Source organism: Centroberyx affinis, unplaced genomic scaffold, assembly GCF_046629955.1.
Source record: "Centroberyx affinis isolate AG114_WGS23_722 - 3 ecotype Tasmania unplaced genomic scaffold, CSIRO-AGI_Caff_v1 ptg001579l_1, whole genome shotgun sequence".
Taxonomy (NCBI): domain Eukaryota; kingdom Metazoa; phylum Chordata; class Actinopteri; order Beryciformes; family Berycidae; genus Centroberyx; species Centroberyx affinis.
In genome coordinates, this window is record NW_027280029.1 from 28,962 (window position 1) to 56,572 (window position 27,611).

The window sequence follows — 27,611 nt, forward strand, 5'->3', positions numbered from 1 at the left end:
ATGGATTTAAATGCCATTATAGAGCAAATGGAGACGGGAGAGCAAGACGCTGCTTTGGTGGCTCTACAAACCTACAACCAGGAGGTAAATAAACATCTCTATCACGACAGCAGCCAAATGATAAAAACCCCACTTCAATTCAAATCGGCCCAATGTCGCTCATCCATTTTGAAAGCTAAAGTTTATACAAAACCGACGCCGTAATGCTGTAAACACTCGCTGCGTCTATTCTACTGTAGCCTGAATAATGACAGTTATTTTGTTCGAGCTTCAGGCCCTAGCTTAGAAAACAGATTAGTTTTCAATTTAGGTGATGCTCTGCATTATCATTATTACCTGAAGCTTTTTGCGGCTCGTTTGATAATCCTGTACGCACACGCTCGCACGCGCGCGCAAAGATAAAAGCAATTTAAGCTAGTAGAGAAATGTTCCTGGTCTCGTGCAGTGTCCAGTGTGTTATAACAAAACTGTGTACTTATTTTCACAAACATTCATGACATTTTGTTAAGTCTGAACATTGAATTTGTCGGCCAGGTTAAGGGGTTTTGAAGGGAACTTGTAGTAATTATTTAATGTGATAGTTTATGCCAAACGCTATTCAAGTATCTACGAATATTACGAATCGTTGAACCACCGGGAAATTTGGCATAAAAGTTCCCCAGTGAGGAACATTTTATTTCAATAAAATATCAAGTGTTAGCCTTGGTTTACACTGTCGTTCTCAACGGTGCATTTTTGAAGACCCGGGGGGAATAATAGGCGAACACATTCTAAAAGTTGAAATTGTATTAAAAAATACACGCTGCTTGTGCTTGGTATATCGAATATATGCCGAACTGAGGAGGAGATCCTAATGAGGCAGAAAATGTCTTCAGTCTGGCGTACAGTTTACAGAGTCTGAAATTCAAAATCAGAACTTTTGATTACATCAGGGGTTTTTTCCCCCCGCTATTACAAGTGAAGAAGTTCCTGTAAGGTGGGTCTTGCATCAGGATAGTAAAATAATGCAATTGGAAACCACTCTGAATCATTTTAAACCTATTGCAAGGGGAGACACCAAGAGAAACTCATCCCTAATTCACATTTTGCCTGCAGTGGATAGTAGCCTGAATAAGAGAAATGACTATGAGACAAAAACATTTTCATGTATCTCATACACACACACACACACACACACACACACACACACACACACACAGATGAATACTTGCTTGTGACCTTGGAGCTCAATGAGGAATGTTAACAATACAAAGTTTGGGGAAGTGAAGGACAAATATACTGTAGAAACATACACAATGTGACAAGTGTTAAAATTCCAAATGTCAAGGTATCCCTTTAAGCTAAGAAATGTCATGATAAATGTGAAGCACCAAAACAGTGTATTGAAGTAAACACAGGCAGTTTTTTTTTTCATTTTCCTTGATATCAGGGGAACTCAGTTACAAACAGGGAATCTTGGTGGTCTTGTCACGAGACTGACTTCTTCGCAAATTCTAAAAACATTAAATAAATTGAAGCATTTGATCTATTTCCTATGCTTTCTAGCAGCATTGCCTCGGTGGCCCACCACTGGTGAATGTATTTAGAGGAAACGCTGTAGGATCTGATGTGAAAATCCCTCGGGCCTTAGGTGTTGGATGAGGACCCGTTTCACTGATAATATGCAGAAAGCAAGACAGGACAGGGAAAAGAGAGAAGCAACCGCACAGCATGAGGTGGGATTTGAGTTAGGGCTGAATAATTAATCGAAATTTTATCGAAATCGCAATATGGCCTACTGCAATTTTCAAATCGCAGGAGGCGCAATATTTGTTAAAGGTGAAATGTGTCAAAATAGCATTTTAAATGAAATATTGTGGTGCTGCAGAGATGTCCTGGCCTACACATCATATTCTACAGACTTAAGAAAACATCTTTGTTTGGTACAGATCCCCGCAAAAATCACACCATAATCATTTTAATACGTTTTTCAATGAAAATGAGAATAATGATGTAAAAATGATCATTCCCTCTAATATCGCAAATCATATCGCAATTGCAATATCAGTCAAAATAATCGCAATTAGATATTTTTTCATAATCGTTCAGCCCTAATTACTACTACTACTTTAAATCATGAGATGGCAGCAAACCCACAAAAGTGGTCTAGCGTTTTGTTATTCTTTAAAGTCATAATGAAACTGCATTTTGAGAGCATCTTGCTTCCTTTAATATGATGTATTTCCTGTTGAAACAGGATATTGGGTCGGGACATAACGATGATTTTTTTTTTTAATGATAGGAATCATTCAAAAGTGTAAACCAATGGGATATCAGTCAGGGAGAGAAACACAGTTTTATTTAATGGGAGGGGAGGAGGGGTGGGAGTGTACAAAAATCTGTGATGGTTTTATTGGTTGGAATCTTTATATACGCGTCCTGGTACACGATGATGTCACCACTAAAGCTTTTCTGTTTTTCAGGAAAGTAAAAGGAGGAAAGTGAAAGTAATGAGATTTTGATATAAAAATACAATTAAATACATTTTTTGTCTTTTTTTTGCATAAATTGTCAAATCGATGTATGGTGTGATAGAATTAGCGAAAAAGGCAAAAAAGTCATTTTCCATTGCAGTGTGACTTTAAGTGCCCATAGGACTCACTCCCTTTATTCAAAAATAAAGTCAAAACCAACCTTTTCAAAAAGGCCTACAATATCTGACTCCCACTGCCTCTCCAGAACTGAAATGCACACTCATTTTTATCATCTTCATTTATCATCATCACTTTGTATCAATGTTTTTATGGTAACACTTTACAATAAGGGTCACTAAGTTAAGGGTTAGTTAATGCTTAATAAGCATTAACTAACCCGTAATTAACAGTTAACTAATGTGTAATTTACTAATGGTGTTCATGTTAACTAAGGTATTAATTTATACATTATTTAATAGTCATCTTTATAAACTATTAAATAATGTATAAATTCTTTAAATGATCCCTTTTTCCTTGACTGTAGGCCTACACGTCAGAAAGAGCTGGCTTGTCTAACAAAAAAAGAAAATTCATTGGGCAGTTTGATATGTCACGTCTGTGGCGTGCCGCACACGTCAAAGTCAAACTTTCCCGAAATAGAAACACAGTCGAACGCGTCACCGCATAGAAATGTGTGTAAACTCTCCGTGGCATTGTATTGTTAGTTTATTTACACTCCACACCAGTGGGGGCGAACAAAGGTTAAAAAGATAACCATAACCTTGAGAAACTGAAAATAGCAATGACAAAAACTCAGAAAACAAGAACTGTGGTTGTGGTGAAAGAGCGACAAAGGCAACTGAGGGAATCTGAGGAGAATAAAGGTGCAGAAATCCTCTTGATTGGGCCAATAACGGAGGGTTTGCTTCTTCTTCTGTCTGCTGATAGGCACACAAAGTTTGATGTTGTTACGTGAATCCGTTCGTACGTTGTATGCCTTTAAGGGTGAAGCCACGCCCACCACCATGCTTCCCTTTGGCCAATTGGTATGATAAGTTAATCAGGCCCGCCTTGCTCCATGACCAACATTTCCTCGAAGTTTCGTGCAAATTCATTGATAACTCTTTGAGATATCCTGCTAACAGCCTAACAGAGGTATGACCAAGTCAACTTTGCTTGAGTCCCAAGTCAGTCTCAAGTCTTGAGGCACAAGTCTCAAGTCAAGTCCCAAGTCTAAATGTAGATTACCAAGTCAAGTCCAAGTCAAGTCCATGTCATTAATGTCAAGCCTCAAGTCTAAATGTAGAACACCAAGTCAAATCCATGTCATTAATGTCAAGTCCCAAGTCTAAATGTAGATTACCAAGTCAAGTCCATGTCATTAATGTCAAGTCTCAAGTCTAAATGTAGATTACCAAATCAAGTCCATGTCATTAATGTCAAGTCTCAAGTCTAAATGTAGATTACCAAGTCAAATCCATGTCATTAATGTCAAGTCTCAAGTCTAAATGTAGATTACCAAGTCAAATCCATGTCATTAATGTCAAGTCCCAAGTCTAAATGTAGATTACCAATTCAAGTCCATGTCATTAATGTCAAGTCCCAAGTCTAAATGTAGATTACCAAGTCAAGTCCATGTCATTAATGTCAAGTCTCAAGTCTAAATGTAGATTACCAAGTCAAGTCCAAGTCAAGTCCATGTCATTAATGTCAAGTCTCAAGTCTAAATGTAGATTACCAAGTCAAGTCCAAGTCAAGTCCATGTCATTAATGTCAAGTCTCAAGTCTAAATGTAGATTACCAAGTCAAGTCCAAGTCAAGTCCAAGTCATTAATGTCAAGTCTCAAGTCTAAATGTAGAACAGCAAGCCAAGTCAGAACAAATCAAGAGTCCAGTATCAATTTAATATCTTAAAGAAAACTAAATATCTAGGACTTTTCAATGCAATATGGTTTTAATAGGATAAAAACTTGGTAAGAGCATCATGAGTTTGATTTCTAGAATCAGTTTCAACTTCAATAAATTCAATCATTCCATACAAATTCAGAAACAGAATTTAAATTCAGTCGTCTGCTGGAACAAATCTCATCACTTTCAATCTGAGTCATTTACACAAACACAAGATCTCAAGTCAAGACTTTAGAAACCTTTTCAAGTCATCAGAGTACAAGTCAGAGTCAAGTCCCAAGTCACCAGAACCCAAGTCAAGTCAAGTCTCAAACAATAAAAATTGTGACTCGAGTCCAAGTCATGTGACTCGAGTGCCCACAACAAACAAACAGACGGAATAGGGAGTAAACATAACCCTCGTCCAACTCCGTTGGCTGAACTGGAAAAGGAACTGGAGATGCTTTTCCACAAGGCAACACAACCAGTGACATGATATTTTAAACCAATCACAGACCCAGTGACTAGTGGAGGAGAATTCAGCTAGTTCAGACAGCAAGCCTGTTCACACTGCAGAGTTCGGAGCCAAAACGTTGCGTCGTTTTCCATCAACTGTACGACTGCTGTCCACTAACCCCAGATCAGCGCTGAGGCACGTTTTGATTTTCTCGGCCACAGGACCCTCAGCTGTGTGGGAGTTGAGCTGGGAGGCAATAGGATTAGATACTCTGATACACAAATAGTCTCCTGTGGCTCAGTCAAATCCTACTCTACTAAAGAGCTCCGAGAGATGAGGCGCTTAACGTGACATGAGGCTCTGCCATGTAGGCTGCACGGCCTGCTATATATACCGCTATACTATTTTTCACATTTTAGAATAATAGTAGAGACATCAAAAGGAACAAATGGAATTATGCAGTGACCAAAAAAGTGTTAAACAAATCCAAACTATCTTATATTTTAGATTCTTTAAAGTAGCCGCCCTTTGCCTTGATGGAAAGGCAAAGGCTTTGGAAAGAAATTCATACATAGGATCAACTTCACTATTTATATTTGTCTAAGAAAGAAATTTCAAGCATTTAAGCCTAAGCCTTTAGATCAAAATGGCTTTAAGCGAATGAAAAACATAGTACATTCAATCAGGTGGGTCCAAACTTTTGACGGGCAGTGTAGGTATACCTCAATATGCTGAATTTGAGTTCGGTTTATGCCCATTTTCTTTTGCAAAATTGTCCCCGTTTTGAGTATTCAGCACTGCCTACTGAACATTGCACAGACTTAGGAAGGATTTGACAACACTGCCAATGCCCTAGGAATCTGATGGTAATGGTATGCTTGCCGTGGAAGCAACTTTTCGGCAGGTTTGTACAGACAAAAGGAGACGAAGGCTTCAGACTCCACAGTGTGAACAGGCTCGACAGTCGCACTAGTGGAATTCTTCACACACCGGCCCACACTGTGAGTGCCTGCAAGCGTATCCATTTCCTCTTCTGGATCGTTGCTTTTGCTTCCGTCTCCATGCCCACATCTGACGGGCAACTCTTTCGAAAGGACTTGCCGAGCTTGTTAGAGGAAACCTGCACCTTTTACGACCGATCATCATTACACAGGATAGGACACTAAAATATATGACAGGACACTAAAATACACAGGACAGGACACTAAATACACAGGTCAGGACACTAAAATATACAGGACAGGACACTAAATACACAGGTCAGGACACTAAAATATACAGGACAGGACGCTAAAATACACAGGTCAGGACACTAAAATATAGAAGACAGGACATTAAATACACAGGACAGGACGCTAAAATACACAGGACAGGACACTAAAATATATGACAGGACACTAAAATACACAGGACAGGACACTAAAATACATGACAGTGACAGGACACTAAAATATATGACAGGACACTAAAATACACAGGACAGGACACTAAAATACACAGGACAGGACAGTGAATTACGCAGGACAAGACACTATAATACACAGGACAGGACGCTAAAGTACACAGGATAGGATGCTATAATACACAGGACAGAACGCTAAAACACACAGGACAGGACACTAAAATACACAGGACAGGACACTAAAATACACAGGACAGGACACTAAAATACATAAGACAGGATGCTAAAATACACAGAAAAAAGTGCTACATTACACAGGACAGAACACTAAAATACACAGGACAGGACACTAAATACACAGGACAGGACACTAAAATACACAGGACAGGACACTAAATACACAGGTCAGGACACTAAAATATACTAGACAGGACACTAAAATACACAGGACAGGACACTAAATACACAGGTCAGGACACTAAAATACACAGGACAGGACACTAAATACACAGGTCAGGACACTAAAATATACTAGACAGGACACTAAAATACACAGGACAGGACACTAAATACACAGGACAGGACACTAAAATACACAGGACAGGACCCTGTTCTTGGACACTGACAGGAAGTGTTTTTGGCACTGCTATTTGCGGTTTCCCAAGTTTACAGTTTCCTTTTTAATCTTCATGCAGGTATATATGTGTGTTTTGCTACATCCTCAAGATTTCTAATGTTTTCTCTTTCTCCTCCTCCCTTTCCCTCTCTGCCTTCTTCTTCTTCTTCTTCTTCTTCTTCTTCTTCTTCTTCTTCTTCTTCTTCTTCTTCTCCTCCTTCCTCCCTACAGAAGAACCAATGCTTTACGTTCAGCAAGGAAGAGGAAGCTGACAGAGAGGTATTTCTACCTTTGTTAAGTCCTCATCTTCACTATTTTGATTGATGGATCAAGTGATTAATCGACTGATTGATTGATTGATTGATTGATTGATTGATTGATTGATTGATTGACTGAGAAATGCTTATTTTTGTTGGGAAATTCATAGTGACAACATTGATATTACTTACAGATACAGATTTTAAAACAGATTTTTAAACTTTTACTTACCCAGGGATGATACTACTTCAGATATTAGAAATCAAATTCATGTATACATCACTGTAAACTGATGTTGTGAAAGACCATTCTTTAAATAGACATAGGTCAATTTCACTCCCACAGTCAGATTGGAGACTGTAAATTGCCCACAGCTATGAATATCAGTGTGTGTCTACCTGTGTTAGCGCTGTGATGGACTGGAGAGCCGTCCAGGGTGTCTCAGTGCATGCTGGGACAAGCTCCAAACCCCTGCCACCCTGAAAAGGAATAAATGAATTTGAAGTGCTTTTGCGTATCAGATACTATGCTGCAAAAAATTTGATACAGCTCCATCTTTCGTATAACGGAATATGTGATGTGGTTTGTTGTAATGTTTTCAATTTTCCCATTATTTGGTGATGCAAATCAGCTAACAATATTGAATGTAACATGTAAAGGTTTGGATGTAGTTCACGGATGTTAAAGCTGCACTAGACAACTTCACACAATGGCGGCTAACTGTTTGAGAAATCTGACCCTCAGTTCCCAGAAATCCTGTAAGGTGAGGTCAGTAAACGTCACACAGCACGTCTGTGATGCTTTATACCAGTGGTTCTCAACCTTTTTCATATCAAGGACCCCGAATTTAGTCCACATTAGGGCCACAGACCCCCATTTGATACGACTTTGTCCCTCGGACCCAAATCTGAGAATATTTTTATTGTTAGATATGATTTTGTCCAGAACTCCATGACTATCTGTATTGTAGGGAGAGAGATAACAGTGAAACTATGATCAAAATAGTCAGTCTCCTACATTCTGTAGTTGTTCTTGTAAATGAAATAATGAAGTTTAACGATTCATCAATTTGCTGGGGACCCCCTGGGATGCCCTCAAGGACCCCTGGTGGTCCCCGGACCCCACGTTGAGAACCACTGCTTTATACCAAAGATACCAAAGATCTAATGTTGGTGAGTCCAGCTTTCTCTGGATGGAACGCTGCTCACTGCTGTTTAGGAGACACTTTGGATTGATTCATCCCCTCCTGTGTGGAGATTTCCTCCCAGTGTCCATACCCAAAACTTCATTAAAATAGATAAATAAGGAGAATCTACTGCATCTCAATTAGTGGAGATGGGACGCTCTTCTCACTTTGTGATTTAGACCGATAAGACGAATCTCGCCTAGTGCAGCTTTAACTGGCACGTCTACCCTGCCGTGCATTTCCATATTTTAACATGGAAGTCGTCAGTAGAGCAGCGCATGGAATTTCACACATACCCTTTTTAAATGTAACTCTCACCTCCTCTGTATCATCTGTCTCTCCCTGTCTCTGGCGCTCGGTGCCTTAGGAAGGGAAGTTGCAAGAGGTATCAGTATGGCAACGTGTCCCTCCTGTCTCTTAGAGAAACGGAGCCCACAGTTTGTCTCTACCAAAACACAACACGGACATTGTTTGTCGTTTTGGCTAATTTACCACACCGCAATGGATAAGGCCAATGGGATTTTGCTATATAAGGAGGCATTAGGGGGTAATTGATGAGATAGGATGTGTATGAGGAAGTAGCCAATCTTGGTGAGAGACTGGTCAGTCTCTCACTATTAATATTAATAGATATAATGAGTTGGAGTTTTATTCACCCTGCAGGTCTTATATGAGTAAGAATACTAAGATTAATATCAGTTGAGTCACTTTGTTTTTCATTTAACCTGCATCCTACTAGTGTCCATTCATCCTGATCCTTCAGAAGAACACAAAGTCTGCCTCATACAGCAATGGGCGTTTTATAAATAAACTACACAGTTAATGTCAATGAAACATATTCAAATGGACTGATTTTAGCTGTACTTAATATCCTCATGTTGAGTTAATGAGGTATTTTTTATGAAGACTGGGATGAACCACATTATTTTCCTTTGTTGTAACTTTGAGCTCATGTTTATCAAATATGTCCAGTAGTTTCTGTACAGGATGCTTATTGTTACAGAAAGGAATTGAGTCTTTCCTAATGGGAAGTGGTTGTAAAAATCACATGATATCACCTTAGTACCAGTTTAGTACCACTTTCAAGTGATATTGAACAATTCCTGCAATTTTACAGCAAAAAAACACAGAAAAGTTTCACAACGTCAGAGATAAACTGTGGGTTTCTCTCCGTAGAAATAGACATCAGGTCAATTCACTTTCTATTCAATCAGTTCTAAATGAAGTAAAAATCACAAATCAGGCTAAGACGGATATATTAATATTGTCCTTTTATTAGAAATCAGAGCTGGTCCAGTCAGTGTCGTTCACCTCTGATATGATGGATATGATGCAGTTTGATTGATCACATATTTATTGTAGCATTGATCAATACTACACTGGTTGTCTATGGAAAGATCTTAACCTGAACTGATTCTAATGAAATATACGCACGCAAATTCCAAAATGTACGCATGCATATGCTCTGGGACAAGCAATTTTTTTAATACAAAAATATTAGTATCAGCTTTCAAAAAACAATATCTGTCAAACCCTAGCACAAATGTTTTCCTCTAGAGGATTTGTTCATCATCTTATCTTAATTTGTCAGTTATAACAACTCTAACAATTTTTCAGTAGATTTAAATTTTGGTGAGAATCCACCCCTGAACTGATTAAATAGAAGGTGAATTGAAGGCAGACCTGGTAGAAACAGTAGAAATAGTATGTTGCTGGTAGGTTAGGATGTAGTTTTGATAAGAATCATCTCAGACTTGTAAAATGAATGAATAAATGGATGGATGTTTTAGTATTGTTTTTTACAGGTTACACATGTTTTTATATTTATTACAGGCTAAAAATCAACAAAATCATATCTGGGTTGCAGAGAGATACAAATGCATGAATTAATGAATGAATAGGTTAATGGATGTTTTCTTTAATATCATTTGTTACACTTACGCATTGCGAAACCTATAACTCTGAATCAACCTGTCTAGAGTGATTTCTTTGGCTGACCTTCACTTTTATCAATACTAACAATTTCAACAAAATCAATATCGCGAAAAAATCTGATACCGATATATATATCACGATATGGTTTACGCATTCAAAATTACAGTCAAACAAAACTCTGAAATTTTCACCTCCTTCTGAGTTTTTAAATACAGTTTGCTTGCTATCCTCAATTTAGACAACAGAATTGTGTATCACAATATCCCAATGTCATCTATCACAATATGGTTCCACTGAAAGACTAAACGATAATATTGAATTATTGCCCAGCCCTACTAACGATTTAAAAATGATCTAACTACAGCTAATAAAGAACAGCCAACTATCCGGCTCACGTGAGGTTTTGGCCACATATTAGACTTTGTGATTGACCCTTGGCTAATCTGTGTGGCGGTGAACGTTTGTTACCCAAACGGTTTAGGACGAAAATGGTCTTGGAGTCCAGAGAAAAAAGGTGAAAGGTCAGTCACTTCACAGTACGGGGTTTTATGCCTTAGATAGGAAGAAGGCTACAGCTTAGTTGCCATTGCATGCTGTCATTACACAACAGACACATGCACACAGACTATAGGAAGACAGCTTAACAGACGCATTTATCAGTGCCAGTTTTAGCTGGCTAAATATGGTCACTACATCAGCTAGATGAGATGAGTGACTTTGAATATGAATACATTTGAAAACACAATATTGTTGGCCTTTGATTGATAGGCTTGTAAGAAGAGGTACTTCTTCCATACATAATGAAACGAACGAGGGCTCGGGGCAAAAATTTCATAAAATTCCTGCAAACGTAAGATATGAGTACGCTTTTTGTGTACTCCAACTGTCTCTGTTTATGTGATGGTATATTCAGAGGTGGAAGAAGTACTCAGACCTTTTACTTAAGTAAAAGTAGAAATATCACAGGATAAAAATACTCTGTTACAAGTAAAAGTCCTGCATTCAAAATGTTACTTAAGTAAAAGTACAAAAGTATTAGCATCAAAATGTACTTAAAGCAACATAAGTAAAAGTACTCATTATGCAGAATGGTCCTTTTCAGAATAGTACAGTATATATTATATTATTGAATTATAATTATTGATGCATTAATGTGTATTTTCACTACTTTATATACTGCTGGGTAGCTTACAGTAATCTATAATAATACATCACAATTTATTAGTTGATTATATTTTGCATTAATAATCTGAATCTGCAAAGTAACTAGTAACTTAAGTTATCAAATAAAGGTAGTGGAGTAAAAAGTACAATATTTCCCTCTGAAAATACCTCAAAATTGTACTTAAGTGCAGTATTCGAGTAAATGTACTTAGTTACTTTCCACCTCTGGGTATATTATGATTTAAAATTCAACAAATCTTAGTTGTACAAATTGAGTGTTTATTTGCGATTCAAGTGTATTTCATAGTTCAATGCAATAGCCCCCAACAAGGACCAAAATGCCCCTAAAAATCAAATCAACAGGGTGAAAAATGCCCTCTGAAAAAAAAACGCTTTCTTCCACAAACCCCAAAGCACCTGACCTAAGACAATGGAAAGGAAGAGGCGCAGTACTTTCATGTGTGATGCTTGACTCTTGCGTATCTGGTCCTTCAGACAACAGGCAACAAGGGAATGACAGATATATAGAATAACCCAGGTAGCAAAAACAGGGCGCTCAACAGGTTGAATAAGAGTTCAACTGTGGGTGGAAGATCAGAAGCAGGATAGAGGAAGGTATAACAGCGATTGCTCCAGCTCAGTTTGGGTGGCATGCATTCTCAATCCTATTCCTGTGACTCAGCCATTCAGCTTAATCTCTTTGAACTCGCTTCTCTCTGTCTGATGCAGTTTGGTGCCGATGACTTGATTTACTTGGAATCATTAGGTAGGGATTAAGTTAGCGTTGTGCCCGACCGGTACAGAGCAGGCAGACAAACAGACAGTCACGGTGAGAGATAGGGTAGAGTAATGAGGCAGCAGTAAACATGTCGTCCCCCGGTGAATGATGCAGTCCCCCTCTGGGCCAATCAGTAACAAATACATCCCAGACCCTGTTTTGATTTGTAATTGTAGCACATACAAACCAGAAAACGAGCTATATCCTTGTAAAATCCCCCCTGCTGTGTCCTTCCAGTGTTTCTGCCATATTAGCTCCAGGATTTTGTCTTTTGATGAAGATGAATTGCTATCAAATTAAGATGCACCCCGCTGTCTCCGCTGCATCCCGGCCCCCGCTGATGGATGAGTCGGCCTCAAGAGCCGGAGGCCAAGGCAGGACTAATTCACTGGCTCCGACCTCATCAGACCCGTTTTTTTTCTCATTGCTCATCAGGTCTTCAGGTCTTACGAGTGCTGTGGGTTGGATCGGGAAGCAGCGGCAGAACTGCCCTATTTGTGTCGTCGGCACTTTCTCTGAACATTGCGTGTGGTCGGCTGTTTTGGTCGGCCCAGCAGAAAGTGCAGGGACAGGATGAGTTCATAGTGGGATTCTTACAAACAGAGTTAGAGATCCATCTAGGGAGCTCAGGGATTTTGCGCAGGAGGGGGTTACCTAGTTACTATCTGCTATTTCCATTATAGAAGTACAAGCTCTGGCTAGTGATGGCAATTTTGCATTAGAACTAGTTGAGAATTAAAAACCTGATACCTAATAAATTCCAAATGGAACATGTAGGGATGGGGCGATATGCTTATCTCACGATACGATTCGATGCGCGTGATGCTCACAATTCAAGACAACCACGATAAGAATAATGTAATAACTAAAAATTTAATGACAACAAAGTCTGACTGAGCAGAATTCTGTTTATTTCAATCAAACAAATCTTTCTAGCAATAGCATTGGCTGCTATAATGTAAAAAACAATTTAAAAATGTCATAACGAAGTGCAGATACTATAAATTCGTCTCATTTGTGATTACTACAGCAGAACAGCATTTCTCTGCCCCACGATACGTATTGACCTATACTTCTACCATGATATATTGAATTGCGATATAGCGCACCATCCCTAGGGATATGTCATCTGGTGTATTGTTGTCTGACGCAGCGTCTAGGGGACTTGGTGCTCGGCTTCCTGAACAGGGAATTGCAGCCTTCGTGTCAGCTGGCCTGTCTAGAAACCGTTCGCATCCTCTCCCGAGACAAACACTGCCTGAATCCCTTCATCAGCCGCTCTGCCATGGCCACCCTCGCCCGCTACGCCGGCATCGCCGTGGTTCATAACGCCACGCCCGCCCAAAGCCAGCCAGAGGACCACCAAGGTAATTCAGTGTCAGAAGGTGTTCTTAGAGCCCCTTTTGTTAAGTTTGTATGGAGGAAGATTAGTGCCAAAAAGACTATATTTGAATTGCATTAATTTGAATTTGTAACGCAAAATTTGAAATTGAATGTAATGGCTTGAAAGTTAGTTTTCACTAGCTGCTCTGCCCGCTAGCCTCTGACATACATTCTCTGACGTGGTTTTCTTTTAGTCGGGAACTTTTTTTCAACAAGTTCCCGACCAGAAGCTAGTTAGTACCAGAACACTCTCTGACATAGCTGGGTTGAATCTTTACTCTTTTGCTTTTCCTGAGTCCCCAGATGTGTGTTTCATAGAGCTCAATCTGAATTGAGAAAACGTAATTTGAAATTATAGTTCAAAGTAAAATTCAATAATAATTGCATTCCAATTTCAAGCCACAGCATTTAATTTCTATTTGTGGCGTACAAAAATTCAGTTTTTGAATTCAGTTGTTCATTATGAGTATGACAAATTCAAATGTATGCAGTTCTGATACAATCTCTGCTGGCACTAATCTCTTTGCATTGTTTTTGTCATTTTTATTTGTAGCCATGTTAGCTGTGCAATCCTACTCCTTGGCCCTTGCTATGTAAATGGTGATTCTATGCCAGAACAAAATGTTTAGGTATCCCACCATGGTGAAGTTACCTATTTGGAACTAACGTGTTAGACGAAGAGAGGGAACAACCTGGCCAAACTCCACTTTTGTGTGGAAGGTGTCCTCTACATGGGACCAGACTCTTGGGCAGAGTGCAATAGATCAGTCTATATGATGAATATGAAATCTAATGACAAGTGGAGTAAATGTTTCACTGTTTTTAATTAATTCTGTATTTAACTATGTGTATCATAAACCTCTATAGCCACACTGACACCATTTTTACAGTCAAAAGTATCCGGTATAAAGCTGCTCAACCCGTTTCAGAGCCATTAATAGAACAAGGCTTTACTCCGAGGGTTATACCAGTATGTTTTTACCTTTATTTATCTAGGGAAAGTTGACTGATCATGTGCTCTCTTTTCAAGCCACATCCTGCTCCACATTCGCATAGTTACACAGAATCACACCTTGGAGCTGCCCAGTGCAACCACAGTATTCTACTTGTGACCACTGAGCATCTTCACTGGAGAAAATGAGGGCTCAGTGCTTTACTCAGGGACACCTCAATGGTAGTTGGTGGGGGAGGGAAGAGTGTTCCTCATTCACTTCCCCCGCCCCCATTTTCCCAGCTGGTCCTGGGATTCAAACCAGCAACCTTCCGGTCGCAGGCCTGCTTCTTGGTTAGTGAGGTCGTCCCTCAGGTGGAGGGGCCAGGTTTGATCCCCTGTGCAACCATACCTGCTGAAGGGTCCTGGAGCAAGATAGTAAACTTTTACCTGCTCCAGGGGTGCTGAACCTGCACCCCAACCAGAGGGTAAAAAGAGAACTTCCCTACTGGGGCATCAAGAAAGTGTATTCTATCAATTCAAACTCAATCCTGAGTGTACCCTGAGTACTAAGTAACAATATCCTCCATAACACCATGAAAAGATGCTCAATGTTGTAAAGACAAAGCTTGCACAGAATCACCAGTTACTATAGCAACAACTGTGGAGTGTTATGTGGAGCAAGCATGGCTGCAAACCTGGCTGTAAAAGCAGCAATGAAACCTGCCTCAACAATTAAGGAGCTGCTAACCCACCTAAAATTATTTCATAGTCTGGCTTTCAGTGGAGAGTTTTAGTGTCCCATTATGGTCTAAATGCTGTTTCAGAGGCTTTTCCACCCTGACACACTGCAAAAAAATCTACTATTGAGTCCTAAAATCATAATATGCTTAAAACATCTGCTATTGGGGTTGGATAATGCCACTTGTTTCCAATGCAAATCAACTTGTTTTATAGTAAGAATTTTGTAGAATCAAGATATTCACACTCATTTGTAGAAAATTCCCGAAACAAGTGAAACTGCATTGGAAACAAGTGGAGTTATCTCACCTCATTGGCAGAAAATGAAGATCCGAAGGTTGAAAATGAGACTAAATGACTTGTTAAGATGAGGTTTTTTTTACAGTCTGAGAATAGAATTCTGGGGGAAACACTGAATAGCCTACTCAAATTTAAGGATATTGAATATTGGCACCAAATATTGGCAGCTGCAAAAATTCATATCAGTCAAATTCTGATTCTAACACTGCTTGACCCCTTCCAGGTTTACGGTTTTAGCAGCAAGGTGGCGTAGAGAGTAGGAAGACCATGTCGAAGCCCTTGTGGTTGTGCTTGACTACTCCCTGTTTTCGTTCTCCTAGTATTTTGACACTGCTTGACCTCACCTTATTTTCTGTTCCTAGGGGAAGGCGAGGGTGGAGAGGGGGAGGACGGGGCAGAAGGAGCGACCCAGGTGGTGAAGGAAGCCCCGCCTCCTTCAGAAAACCCTGACCTGGAAGTGATTGTCGAGGCTCTGAAGTCCATCTGTAACATCCTGCTGCACAACGTGACGGGGCAGGTCGGTCCGCTCGGTTTCTTGTCCTACATTTACCCGTAAAAGGGCTCAGACAAATAATCAATATGATGGTTTTATTTGCTTGTTGCTTATCCATTGATTGATTGACTGATTGATTTGACCGATTGGTGGACTGGCAGGTGGTAGCGGCCGAGCTGCAGCTGATGAAGGGTGTGGCAGAGAGGCTGAAGCAGTGTCATGACCCCACCTGGAACCATGAGGTATGGATGTGTAGTTATGAAGATGACTAGATGGAACCCTGAGTTAACTTTAGATAGATGAAACTGCCAACAGTTCCTTGTTCTAGAGAAGAGACAGCAACATGGTACCATAGTGCAACCTGGCCAAACTATCTGCTGCTGGGATAGGTTCTGTCTACCACAGCTCTGGTCTCTCTGCCTTCTCTCAGGTACGTTTCTTTGACCTGCGTCTCACCTTTCTGCTGACGGCCCTGAGAGTCGACGTCAGGGCACAGCTGGCCCAAGAGCTCCATGGCATCAGTCTCCTAGGTAACTAGTTTCCCGGGTAACCAACTTCACTCTCCTAGGTAACCAACATCAGGAAACCCCTCAGCTCCTGCGGTAGGATGTTCCAAAGCCCAATGGCCCTGATGGCCCAATCGCCTTTTGTCTTCAGCCTAGCTGCCCTGCCAGAGGATACCATGCCCAGCCTCTACCCTGCGTTAGCATCTGCCCATTCCTTATGTATGAAGGTAGTGGGTTAGCTGCCAAAAAACATTGGGAAAAAGCCTTCACAAGCTAGCAAATGACCACAATGATCTCGGAACCCATCGTCTATCGGTCTGACGATGATTAGAGCCTCTTCGGAAGAGGAAGTCTTGGCCCGGATGTCCGCTGGATACACCGGAAACCCCGAAATATTGGCTGTCGCCCCCAGAGTCTAATCGTTGTCAGACCGATAGATGATGGGTTCCGAGATTGGCAAAGGACTAAGTCAAGAATGGGTGCAAATGCAAGTGGAAGAACATAAGATAAGGTTAGGGTTAGAACATAAGATGATGGCTTCCTGTTCTGTGTATTTCCTAGGGAACCAGTTGGACGCCACGTTGGGTCTGTGTTGGCCAGACACCTTGGAGACGGCCAGGGCGGAGTCAGAGGGCGTCCCACCCGAAGAACTGCCCCCCCTCAGCCGGCAGCAGACAGAACGAGCCATGGAAATCCTGAAGATACTGTTCAATATTACGTTTGACACGACCAGACGCAAGGTCGACGAGGTGAGAAGGATGAGGACAGATCTTAGTGCATTTGTTTTAGTGTCAGTATTAGCCATGGAAGTAATGGAAATACTGTTTTGATATCACCTATACTGCTAGAAACAATAGTGATAATAATAATAAGAGGTAGACCGGTACCGATTTTCCAGAACTGAGACAAGAAGTGAGTAATTAAGTAGATCATCTGATACGAGTCCCAAGTCAGTCTCAAGTCTTGAGGCACAAGTCAAGGCAAGTCCCAACTCTAAATATAGAACACCAAGTCAAGTCAGTTGTTTTTAGTAGTTTTAATAGGATTAAAACTTGGTAAGAGCATCATGAGTGTGATTTCTAGAATCAGTTTCAACTTCAATAAATCCAATCATTCCATACAAATTCAGAAAACAGAATTGAAATTCAGTCGTCTGCTGGAACAAATCTCATCACTTTCAATCTGAGTCATTTACACAAACACAAGATCTCAAGTCAAGACTTTAGAAACCTTTTCAAGTCATCAAAGTACAAGTCAGAGTCAAGTCCCAAGTCACCAGAACCCAAGTCAGAGTCAAGTCCCAAGTCACCAGAACCCAAGTCAAGTCGAGTCTCAAGTCTTCTCTTCATGTATTACTTCAAGTCTTGCGGTGTGTCTGCAGCCTCACTTCACTTCACTCCACTCAGCAGTTCTGTGCAGTTCCTCTCCTCGGTGGAGGCTGCTGAATATGCAAGAAAAGTATGCTTCACTTTGCAAAATGTGAACAAGATTTGAAGGCACTCATCATCACTGCAGAAGGCACTCTCGACATTTTATTAGCCGCTTTGTCACTGTCAGCGCGCTAATTTGTAACAGCAGAAGTAACAGAAGGGATTTTGTGTTGGGTTTTTTTCTCGGTTAGCTCAGCCTTTCCCAAAGAAGAAGATGCGGGAAATGAGATTTTAGCTATTTACTGGTTTGTGTAATAGAAAGCCACATGTTGCCAGTGGTGATGGGTGTCAGAACGTGTGTGGAATATATGAGTGACGTGTGTGTGTGTGTGTGTGTGTGTGTGTGTGTGTGTGTGTGTGTAGGAGGAAGCAGCAGAGTACAGACATTTGGGGGCCATTCTGAGACACTGTCTAATGAGCCAAGCAGATGGAGAGGAACGCACTGAGGAGTTCCATAGGTTGGAAGACACACACACACACACACACTGTCTCTCACTCCACTCATTCCTTCACTTCACTGCCATTGAAACCAGCTTTTCTACTGATTGAATGATAGATTGATTACTTAATTTAACAAAGATAAGATGATACTTTAAACCGAGGGGTTCCACAGTTTGGAGAATGGTAATCATATTTCTTGTCTCTCTCTCTCTCTCTCTCTCTCTCTCTCTCTCCCCCTCAGTCATACAGTCAACTTGCTAGGCAACCTCCCCCTGCCCTGTTTGGACGTGCTGTTGATGCCCAAGGTCCAACAAGGCTCCATTGAGTACATGGGGGTCAACATGGACGCCGTCAACATGTTGCTGCAATTCATGGAGAAAAGACTTGACCGGGTGAGAGGCGGCTCTGTGTGTGTGTGTGTGTGTGTGTGTGTTCATTGACTATGAAATGCTGAAATAATGTTCCTTAAGGCAATGAAAGAACAAAAGCCTATGAGTGAAAAAGGTTCCAAGGTGAAGACCAAGACCATTGTTTGATATGTTTTGATAGAACATCATAATCTGAATTTGAATTAATAGCCTTAAAATATGCTAAAAAGTTTCAGTGCGGTATTCAGTGTTGGTGAATAGGCAAACAGCAAGATATATAGCTATATATATTTTTTATTCATGAACTTCAAATCAACCGCTAACTGCAGCAGATTACTTTTTGCTTTTTGTAAGTAGAGTTGATTGTACTGGTGTGAATACAACTAATAATTTTGATTTTGAATACCTTGAACCATAGTCCATATTGGCAGAGAGCGCTCCCCTCCTGTCTCCAGTCTCCCTGTATAGTAATAATCATTTCTCTCCCAGGGAAACAAGTTGAAGGAGACCCTCCTCCCGTCCCTCAACTTGCTGACGGAGAGCGCCCGGATCCACCGAGAGACCCGCAAGTTCCTCAGGTCAAAGGTCAGTAGCCGAGGCCGAGGCAGAGAGGGCGCATAAGGAAGAGGGGTGACAGGAATTATGAGCAGCGGGAACGTTTGATGACTGCATGTCTCCGTAAGTGAGAATGCAGTTTGCTGACATGGCCTTACAGGATTTCTGGGTATTGGAGTTCACATTTTTAGTTATCCAGTGCAGCTTTAGGTAACAGATAAATAGATTTGGAATAGTTATTGCGTTGCCTCTAATAGCTTTGTCGCAACCTTCTCATGTCCAAATTTGTAATCTGATTTAGAAGGAAATCCAATCCCACTACTGTAATTGGAGAGCGGTTTTTGTGTTTGTGTGTCCCACCATGGAGGAGAGGAGAGGAGAGGAGAGGAGAGGAGAGGAGAGGAGAGGAGAGAGATGAGAGGAGAGAGGAGAGGAGAGGAGACAAGGAGAGGAGAGGAGGAGAGGAGAGATGAGAGGAGACAAGGAGAGGAGAGGAAACAAGGAGAGGAAAGGAGAGGAGAGGGGAGAGGAGAGGAGGAGAGGAGAGATGAGAGGAGACAAGGAGAGGAGAGGAGATAAGGAGAGGAGACAAGGAGAGGAAAGGAGAGGAGAGGAGACAATGAGAGGAGACAAGGAGAGGAGGAGAGGAGACAAGGAGAGGAGAGGAGAGAGGAGAGGAGACAAGGAGAGGAGACAAGGAGAGGAGACAAGGAAAGGAGGAGAAGAGAGGAAACGAGAGGAGAGGAGGAGGTTATAAATTCTAGTTTCTTGAATTACTGCACTGAACTGAAAGTGACCCAGAGCCAGTCCTATTCAGTATATTGCCACACCAATGCACCATGTCTCTATACTGGTCTCTATACTGGTCTCTATACTGGTCTAGGCCCCTGTGTACTGGCATACAGACAGTACATCCATATACAGCTGGCAGGCACACACAGGCTGGCATCTGTACTTTTCCTATTGAACTCTATGGGGAAATGAGTCTGAAAATATGGTAACACTTGAACTTGAAGTACAGATACACACAGATAAGCATTTCTTACAATATAATCATCAGACATTCAATTTAATATCATGTCATGAACTCGATTTGTTTTTGCATACTGTGCGTACTGTATGATGGCTCTGATTATGATAATTGTCTCACGGTGTCATTCATGCCAGTCTTGAAGCTCATCAGGAACACGATGATTCAAAGGCGATGACTCGTGTGTGTGTGTGTATGTATGTGTGTGTGTGTGTGTGTGTGTGCAGGTCCTGCCGCCGCTGCGTGACGTGAAGAACAGGCCGGAGGTCGGCAACGCTCTGAGGAACAAGCTAGTCCGCCTGATGACACACATCGACACCGACGTCAAGAACTGTGCCGCCGAGCTCCTCTTTGTTCTCTGCAAAGAAAGCGGTGAGGGAGTTTGCTCGTTTATTTGTTACATTTATGTCATGAGTTTCGAGGACTTCAATACCCAGAAATCCTGGAAAGTGACGGCAGCAGTGGTGGAAGAAGTACTCTGATCCTTTACTTAAGTAAAAGTACCAATACAGCAATGTAAAAATACTCCATTACAAGTAAAAGTCCTGCATGAAAAATCCCACTTAAGTAAAAGTACATAAGTATTAGCAGCAAAATGTAGTTAAAGTATTAAAGTAAAAGTAGTGGTTTGGTCCCTCTGACTGATATTTTATTATATATGACATCATTAGATTATTAATACTGAAGCATCAGTGTGTAAGCAGCATGTTACTGTTGTAGCTGCTGGAGGTGGAGCTAGTTTGAACTACTTTATATACAGTTAGCTAGTTTAGTCCGGTGGTTCCCAACCTAGGGGTCGGGCCCCTCCGAAGGGTCACCAGATAAATCTGAGGGGTCGTGAGATGATTAATGGGAGAGGAAAGAAGAAAAAACAAAGTTCTGATACACAAATCTGTTTTCAGTTTTTGGACTTTTTCTCTAATCTTTGATTTTTGCTGAAATATTGGATCATTTATTGAAATGAAACCATGTGAGGTTTAGAGGGAAAAATCACTATTTGGTGGAGCTGTTAACAACTCATAGACATCTGAAATGTGACCCGACTACACACTGCTTTTTGTAAGACGTCAAAAGCCAAAAAGGTTGGAAACCACTGGTTTCATCTTTAACAATGTGTTGTATTTTAAAAGCTTGTTATATTATCCATTGTGTCAAATCTCCATCTGAAAAGTAACTAAAGCTGTCAAATAAATGTAGTGGAGTAGAAAGTACAATATTTCCCTCTGAAATGTAGTGGAGTGGAAGTATAAAGTAGCATCAAATGGAAATACTCAAGTAAACTACAAGTATCTCAAAGTTGTACTTAAGTACAGTACTTGAGTAAATGTACTTAGTTACTTTCCACCACTGGACGGCAGTAAAGTAAATGTCTTCTTCTTAGTGTCTGGTAAGGCTGTCAGAAGGAATTTCAATATTTCAATTTCAGTTGAATTTCAAAAAACGCATTCTAAGTTTTTGAAATTTGTTTCAAAAAAGCAAAAGGCAAGATTCGCCCAGCGACTCACTCTTTATCTTCTCACTTGTCCCAAGTCTTTCAAGAAATAAAAAAAATAAAAAAAACGCATGCTGTGAATTAACCCCAGATACAGCAGAACCTCTATCTGTTCAGAACACATTTGTCTGTTTATTGCTGCTGGGCTTTTTCTTTCTGTGGATTAGATTATCGCAGATTGGATTTGGTGGTTTAAGAGCACAAACTAGAACAAAATAGAATTAATGTTTGTTGTCTGTCTATTATCAACCCCCCCCCCCCACACACACACACACACACACACCATCTTGTGTTATTTTTAATGGGGAAAAAAGCTAAACTATAACACAACAACAGACAACACAACATCATCTATTTTTCCCGGTGGTTGGAACTGAAAATGTTTTGTTTCTTTCAAGAAGGGGGATATTTGAAGTAGGGCTGGGCAATATATCAATATTTTATCAATATTGTGATATGAGATTATATATCGTCTTAGATTTTGGATATGGTAATATGGTGATATGGCATAAGTGTCTTTTCCTGGTTTTAAAGGCTGCATTACAGTAAAGTGATGTCATTTTCTGAACTTACCAGACTGTTCTAGCTGTTCTATTATTTGCCTTTACCCACTTAGTCATTATATCCACATTACTGATGATTATTTATCAAAAATCTCATTGTGTAAATATTTTGTGAAAGCACCAATAGTCATCCCTACAATATTGTCCCAATATCGATATCGAGGTATTTGGTCAAAAATATTGTGATATTTGATTTTGTCCATATCGCCCAGCCCTAATTTGAAGATGAATATTACGTAGCAGAGGGTTCAGACTTCACCTTTAGAAATGGAAGAAGATTATAATCACATAGGGGATGAAGCTTTTTAATGAATTTGCAAGAGAATCAGTTATGGTTTACATGTAGTTTCGGTATCAGATTTGAATGTCTTTGTCCTTTTAACTTAATTTATTTAACCTAAGATTTAATTTCATTTAATATACGTTCTTTTAACTTTATCAGGTTTATCGTTCCAAATGAATTGGAATATTTTATGTGCATATACTCCGAGGAAGATGGAAGTGCATAAAAGCACAACCAAAGGCCTTGCTGTAGCGGCTAGTTATTACTGTGTAAAATACTACCGTAATGACTGTAATATTCTGTACATCTCTGTCTCTGCAGTCTCCAGGTTCATTAAGTACACTGGTTACGGTAACGCTGCGGGCCTGCTGGCTGCCAGGGGGCTGCTGAGGGGGGGCAGAGACTCCGGGATCTACTCTGAAGACGAAGACTCAGAGACGGAGGAGTACAGAGAGGCCAAGGCCCAGTCAGTACCAACGCTTTCCCTACATCCCAAAATCCAAGCGAAGCAAAAAAAAAGAAAAGTTTTTTGACTTCATCATGAAGTTAGTTCATCTCTCTCTCTCACTCTCTCTCTCTCTCTCTCTCTCTCTCTCTCTCTCTCTCTCTCTCTCTCTCCAGTATAAACCCAGTAACAGGAGTTGTAGAGGAGGAGCAGCCCAATCCCATGGAGGGGATGACAGAGGAACAGAAAGAATATGAGGCCATGAAGCTGGTCAACATGTTTGACAAACTGTCAAGGTTAACACATACACAACTGCACACACACACAAATTTGATCATGTATAATTCATTTCAAAAATTGTATCTATGACACGTCTATTGTTTAATTCCTAAGCTATTTTGGAACCCATAACCATAGTCAGTGCATTTCCAATAGGACTTGACTGTATCAAACAAGTAAAAACAGTGTGATAATATTAAGTAAAGGCTCATCACCTGTCTGTTCAATCCAAATGATTATCCTATCTCAGTGGTTCTCAACGTGGGGTCCGGGGACCACCAGGGGTCCTTGAGGGGGTTCCAGGGGGTCCCCAGCAAATTGATGAATTGTTAAACTTCACCGTTATTTCATTTACAAGAAGTTAACACAATTAGAGAATGTAGAAGAATGACTGTTTTGATCATAGTTTCACTGTTATCTCTCTACCTACAATACAGATAGTCATGGAATTCTGGACAAAATCATATCTAACAATACAAATATTGCCAGATTCTCATCAAATGGGGGTCCGTGGCTCTAATGTGGACTAAATAGAGGTCCTTGATATGATAAAGGTTGAGAATCACTGCCCTATCTTACTGAAGTAATTACAAAGCCTACAATTATTCATCCCTGCTATCCTGCAGAGGGAGAGGCGTTCATAGTTGCCTCTAAACACCTCACAGCCCAATAAATACATGCATGAAGGCATCAGATACAGGATGGTAAGACTCAGCACACCGTGGCTTGACTCTATGAATGTAATAAATAATATATGATCTCCTCCCCTTCTACTTTTTTCTCTGTTGGACTAAAAAAAAAAAGAAGCGTTTAAAATAGCTCAGTTGCACATTGCATGGCGAGTTAAAGGGGAAGTACAGTCACGGGTAGAGGGTGATAAAAGTCATAGACTAGGCTTTTATTATATTCTATCAGTGACCAGCAACATGTTCAGGGCTCTGGCACAGCTTACGGTGGCCTGCAATGGACAGAATTACATCGCATTGTTGTCATTTTTACAACAGCCTCCAATGCTCTCAACTGCCTTACTCCTCTCTTTCTTACACCCTATCCCTGGCTCATTAACTACGCATACTATCAACCAATCAGAGATTATTTACAATCTTGTTAATTTGATGTAATTTACACCAGAAAGTAGATTGCATTTTCTTGTTTTGATTCCGTTAACAACCAGAAATTTACACAGTTATAACACTTTAGATCAGTGGTTCTCAACGTGGGGTCCGGGGACCACCAGGGGTCCTTGAGGGGGTTCCGGGGGGTCCCCAGCAAATTGATGAATTGTTAAACTTCAGCATTATTTCATTTACAAGAAGTTAACACAATTAGAGAATGTAGAAGAATGACTGTTTTGATCATAGTTTCTCTGTTATCTCTCTACCTACAATACAGAGTCATGGAATTCTGGACAAAATCATATCTAACAATACAAATATTCTCAAATTTGGGTTCGAGAGACAACATCTCTTCAAATGGGGGTCCGTGGCCCTAATGTGGACTAAATTAGGGGTCCTTGATATGAAAAAGGTTGAGAACCACTGCTTTAGATAACGTTACATTAACCGGCCCTTGGTTAAACATTACCACGAGATTGGGAAATATCAATCTCGTTGCACTGTACCTTTTAAAAAACGATCATGCGTACACTCACACTAGCTTTCACCTTTGCTCTCTCTCTCCCTCTCTCTCTCTCTCTCTCTCTCCCTCTCCGCAGGAACAACCTGATCCAGCCGATGCAGCTCGGCATGGACGGGAAGCTGAGGGAGATCAACCCGGAGGACTTGTGCAAACTGGTCCACAACCCTGCGGTCCAGCCTCAGAACCCGCCGCGCTCAGACAGCGAAGACGAGGCTCAGTAAACCCGCGAGGCGCGCACAGGCAGACGACACGCACACCCGCGACCGCGACACCGACACGACGACGTCTGCCTCGTCCTTTTAACATAGTTACACGTTACATGGTCCAACTTGTTCCTGCCTACTACTTGTCGTGGAGCTGAAGGGGAAAGGGGAATTCGGGAGCGTCGGGGTGGGGTTCACTGCAAGGTCTGCCCGAAAGGGGGGGGAGGAGCTAAAACGCAGCGTGGGTGATTTTCCTGGCTGAACATACAGACACTCATTAGCAGTGTGGATTTGCTATTGAAAAAAAGCCATTACTTCTTACACATTTAAGTTATGTTATGACTTTGATTATTACTCCCTGGGACCAATAATCCATATAATAGACCATAGTTTTGAAAGCCAGAAATCTCAGCACCTGGCCAAGTAAACACTGAGTAAATACTGCTATTGATCAACAAAGCTATCAACCCCCTGCAGATATATTATGCTCATTTTATGCTATAGGAGCAGTAAAAATATGACTTATTGTACCTTTAAGATAAGGCAAGGCCAAGTTCCCCAACATCCTCATGGATCCTACATGTCAGTTTCACTGTGGGTCAGGTCCTAAAATGGCTCTCAGGCTTGTTGAGAGAAAACTCAGGCTATTGTCTTCCTTTATCAAGAGTTAAAATGCCTTGGCATGCCAACACAGACATTTTTGAAGTTTAAAAAGACAGACGTTTCTCCTGTGCAGCCTTCATCAGAGCGTGACCTAGAGGGCCTCACATGACAGTAGTCTACTAATACGATTTAGTAGACTACTGTCTTATTAAATGTACTCATTTTAGTTCCTGGGCTGGGACAGCTTCATGGAATTTCTTTTTTGGGAGATTGTTCTGTTGGTCAACTTACCCATTAAGAAAGCCTAATGAAAACATGATCGCTCAAATCATCCACGTGTCCCCAGTAGATCATTGGTTCTGATGTACATGTACTATGTTGAATGAGAATGGGCTCCATGCTTACACTTTAGCATACACTATGTTAAGTTAGTTGGCTCCATGCTAACAGTTTATAATACACTATGTTAAGTTAGTAGGCTCCATGCTAACAGTTTATAATACACTATGTTAAGTTAGTAGGCTCCATGCTAACACTTTAGTAGGCTCCATGCTAACAGTTTATAATACACTATGTTGAGTGATAGCAGGCTCCATGCTACACACATTTGAGATACTGCTAGCAGCCTCCTGTCACTCAACATGCTAAAGTGTTAGCATAGACCCTACTATCACTCAACATAGTGTATGCTAATGTGTTAGCATGGAGTCTACTATCACTCAACATAGTGTATGCTAATGTGTTAGCATGGAGACTACTATCACTCAACATAGTGTATGCTAATGTGTTAGCATGGAGCCTACTATCACTCAACATAGTGTATGCTTATGTGTTAGCATGGAGCCTACTATCACTCAACAGTGTATGCTAAAGTGTTAGCATAGACCCTATCACTCAACATAGTGTATGCTAACGTGTTAGCATGGAGTCTACTATCACTCAACATAGTGTATGCTAAAGTGTTAGCAGAGACCCTATACTATCACTCAACATAGTGTATGCTAAAGTGTTAGCATAGACCCTACTATCAATCAACATAGTGTAGGGCTGGACGATATGATTGAATATCACGATAATCATAAGGATTTTTTTTTATATCGATATATACAACGATATGGCTCACATAAGCGAAATCATGTCAATTTTCACATAATATTCCTACCATACCTCATTTTGTCTGAGTTTCTAAATAAAATTTGCTTGTTCTCATCAGTTCAGACAGCAGAATTGTGCGTCTCAATATCCCAAAATCACCATATCATCACAATATAATCCCACTGAAAGACGATAAACGATAATATTGAATTATCGTCCAGCCCTAGCATAGTGTATGCTAAAGTGTTAGCATAGACCCTACTATCACTCAACATAGTGTATGCTAAAGTGTTAGCTTGGAGCCTACTATCACTCAACATAGTGTGCTAAAGTGTTAGCATGGAGCCTGCTATCACTCAACATACTTGTTTTTGCAAAGTCTCTTTTTGAAGATGGACTCATCTGACTTGGAAATACTGGGTAATTTTTAAAGAATATTTCATGATTAGATGAAGACACTGGTGATTTCTACTGTTCAGAGGGAGAAAACGAACAAATACAGAATATACTATCAAACGAGACATCCACCATTTGAAAAAAAGTGACTACTTCTCTTACCAAATAAATGCAGGCAGATTATAAAGCCAACTATGGATTGTCATTTAATTTGAAAGTTAGCCAAAGACACAGAATCAGCTGTATTTTTGCAATAGACTTATGAATTTTAGATGCATTTTGTTGTTTTTTTCTCCAAAT

The 27,611-nt window shown here is 40.5% G+C and overlaps 1 protein-coding gene across 1 annotated transcript; it reads left to right on the forward strand.

Annotated features, from left to right (window-relative positions):
* Window positions 1-25,235, forward strand: ric8a (RIC8 guanine nucleotide exchange factor A). Its single transcript, XM_071527833.1, has 14 exons — window positions 1-84; window positions 7,047-7,094; window positions 13,290-13,503; window positions 15,860-16,008; window positions 16,146-16,226; window positions 16,415-16,514; window positions 17,052-17,239; window positions 18,284-18,378; window positions 18,603-18,753; window positions 19,219-19,314; window positions 20,542-20,686; window positions 22,974-23,118; window positions 23,274-23,393; window positions 25,091-25,235. The coding sequence occupies exons 1-14, from the start codon at window positions 1-3 to the stop codon at window positions 25,233-25,235; spliced, it is 1,761 nt and encodes a 586-aa protein (XP_071383934.1).
* The last annotated feature ends 2,376 nt before the right edge of the window (window positions 25,236-27,611 follow it).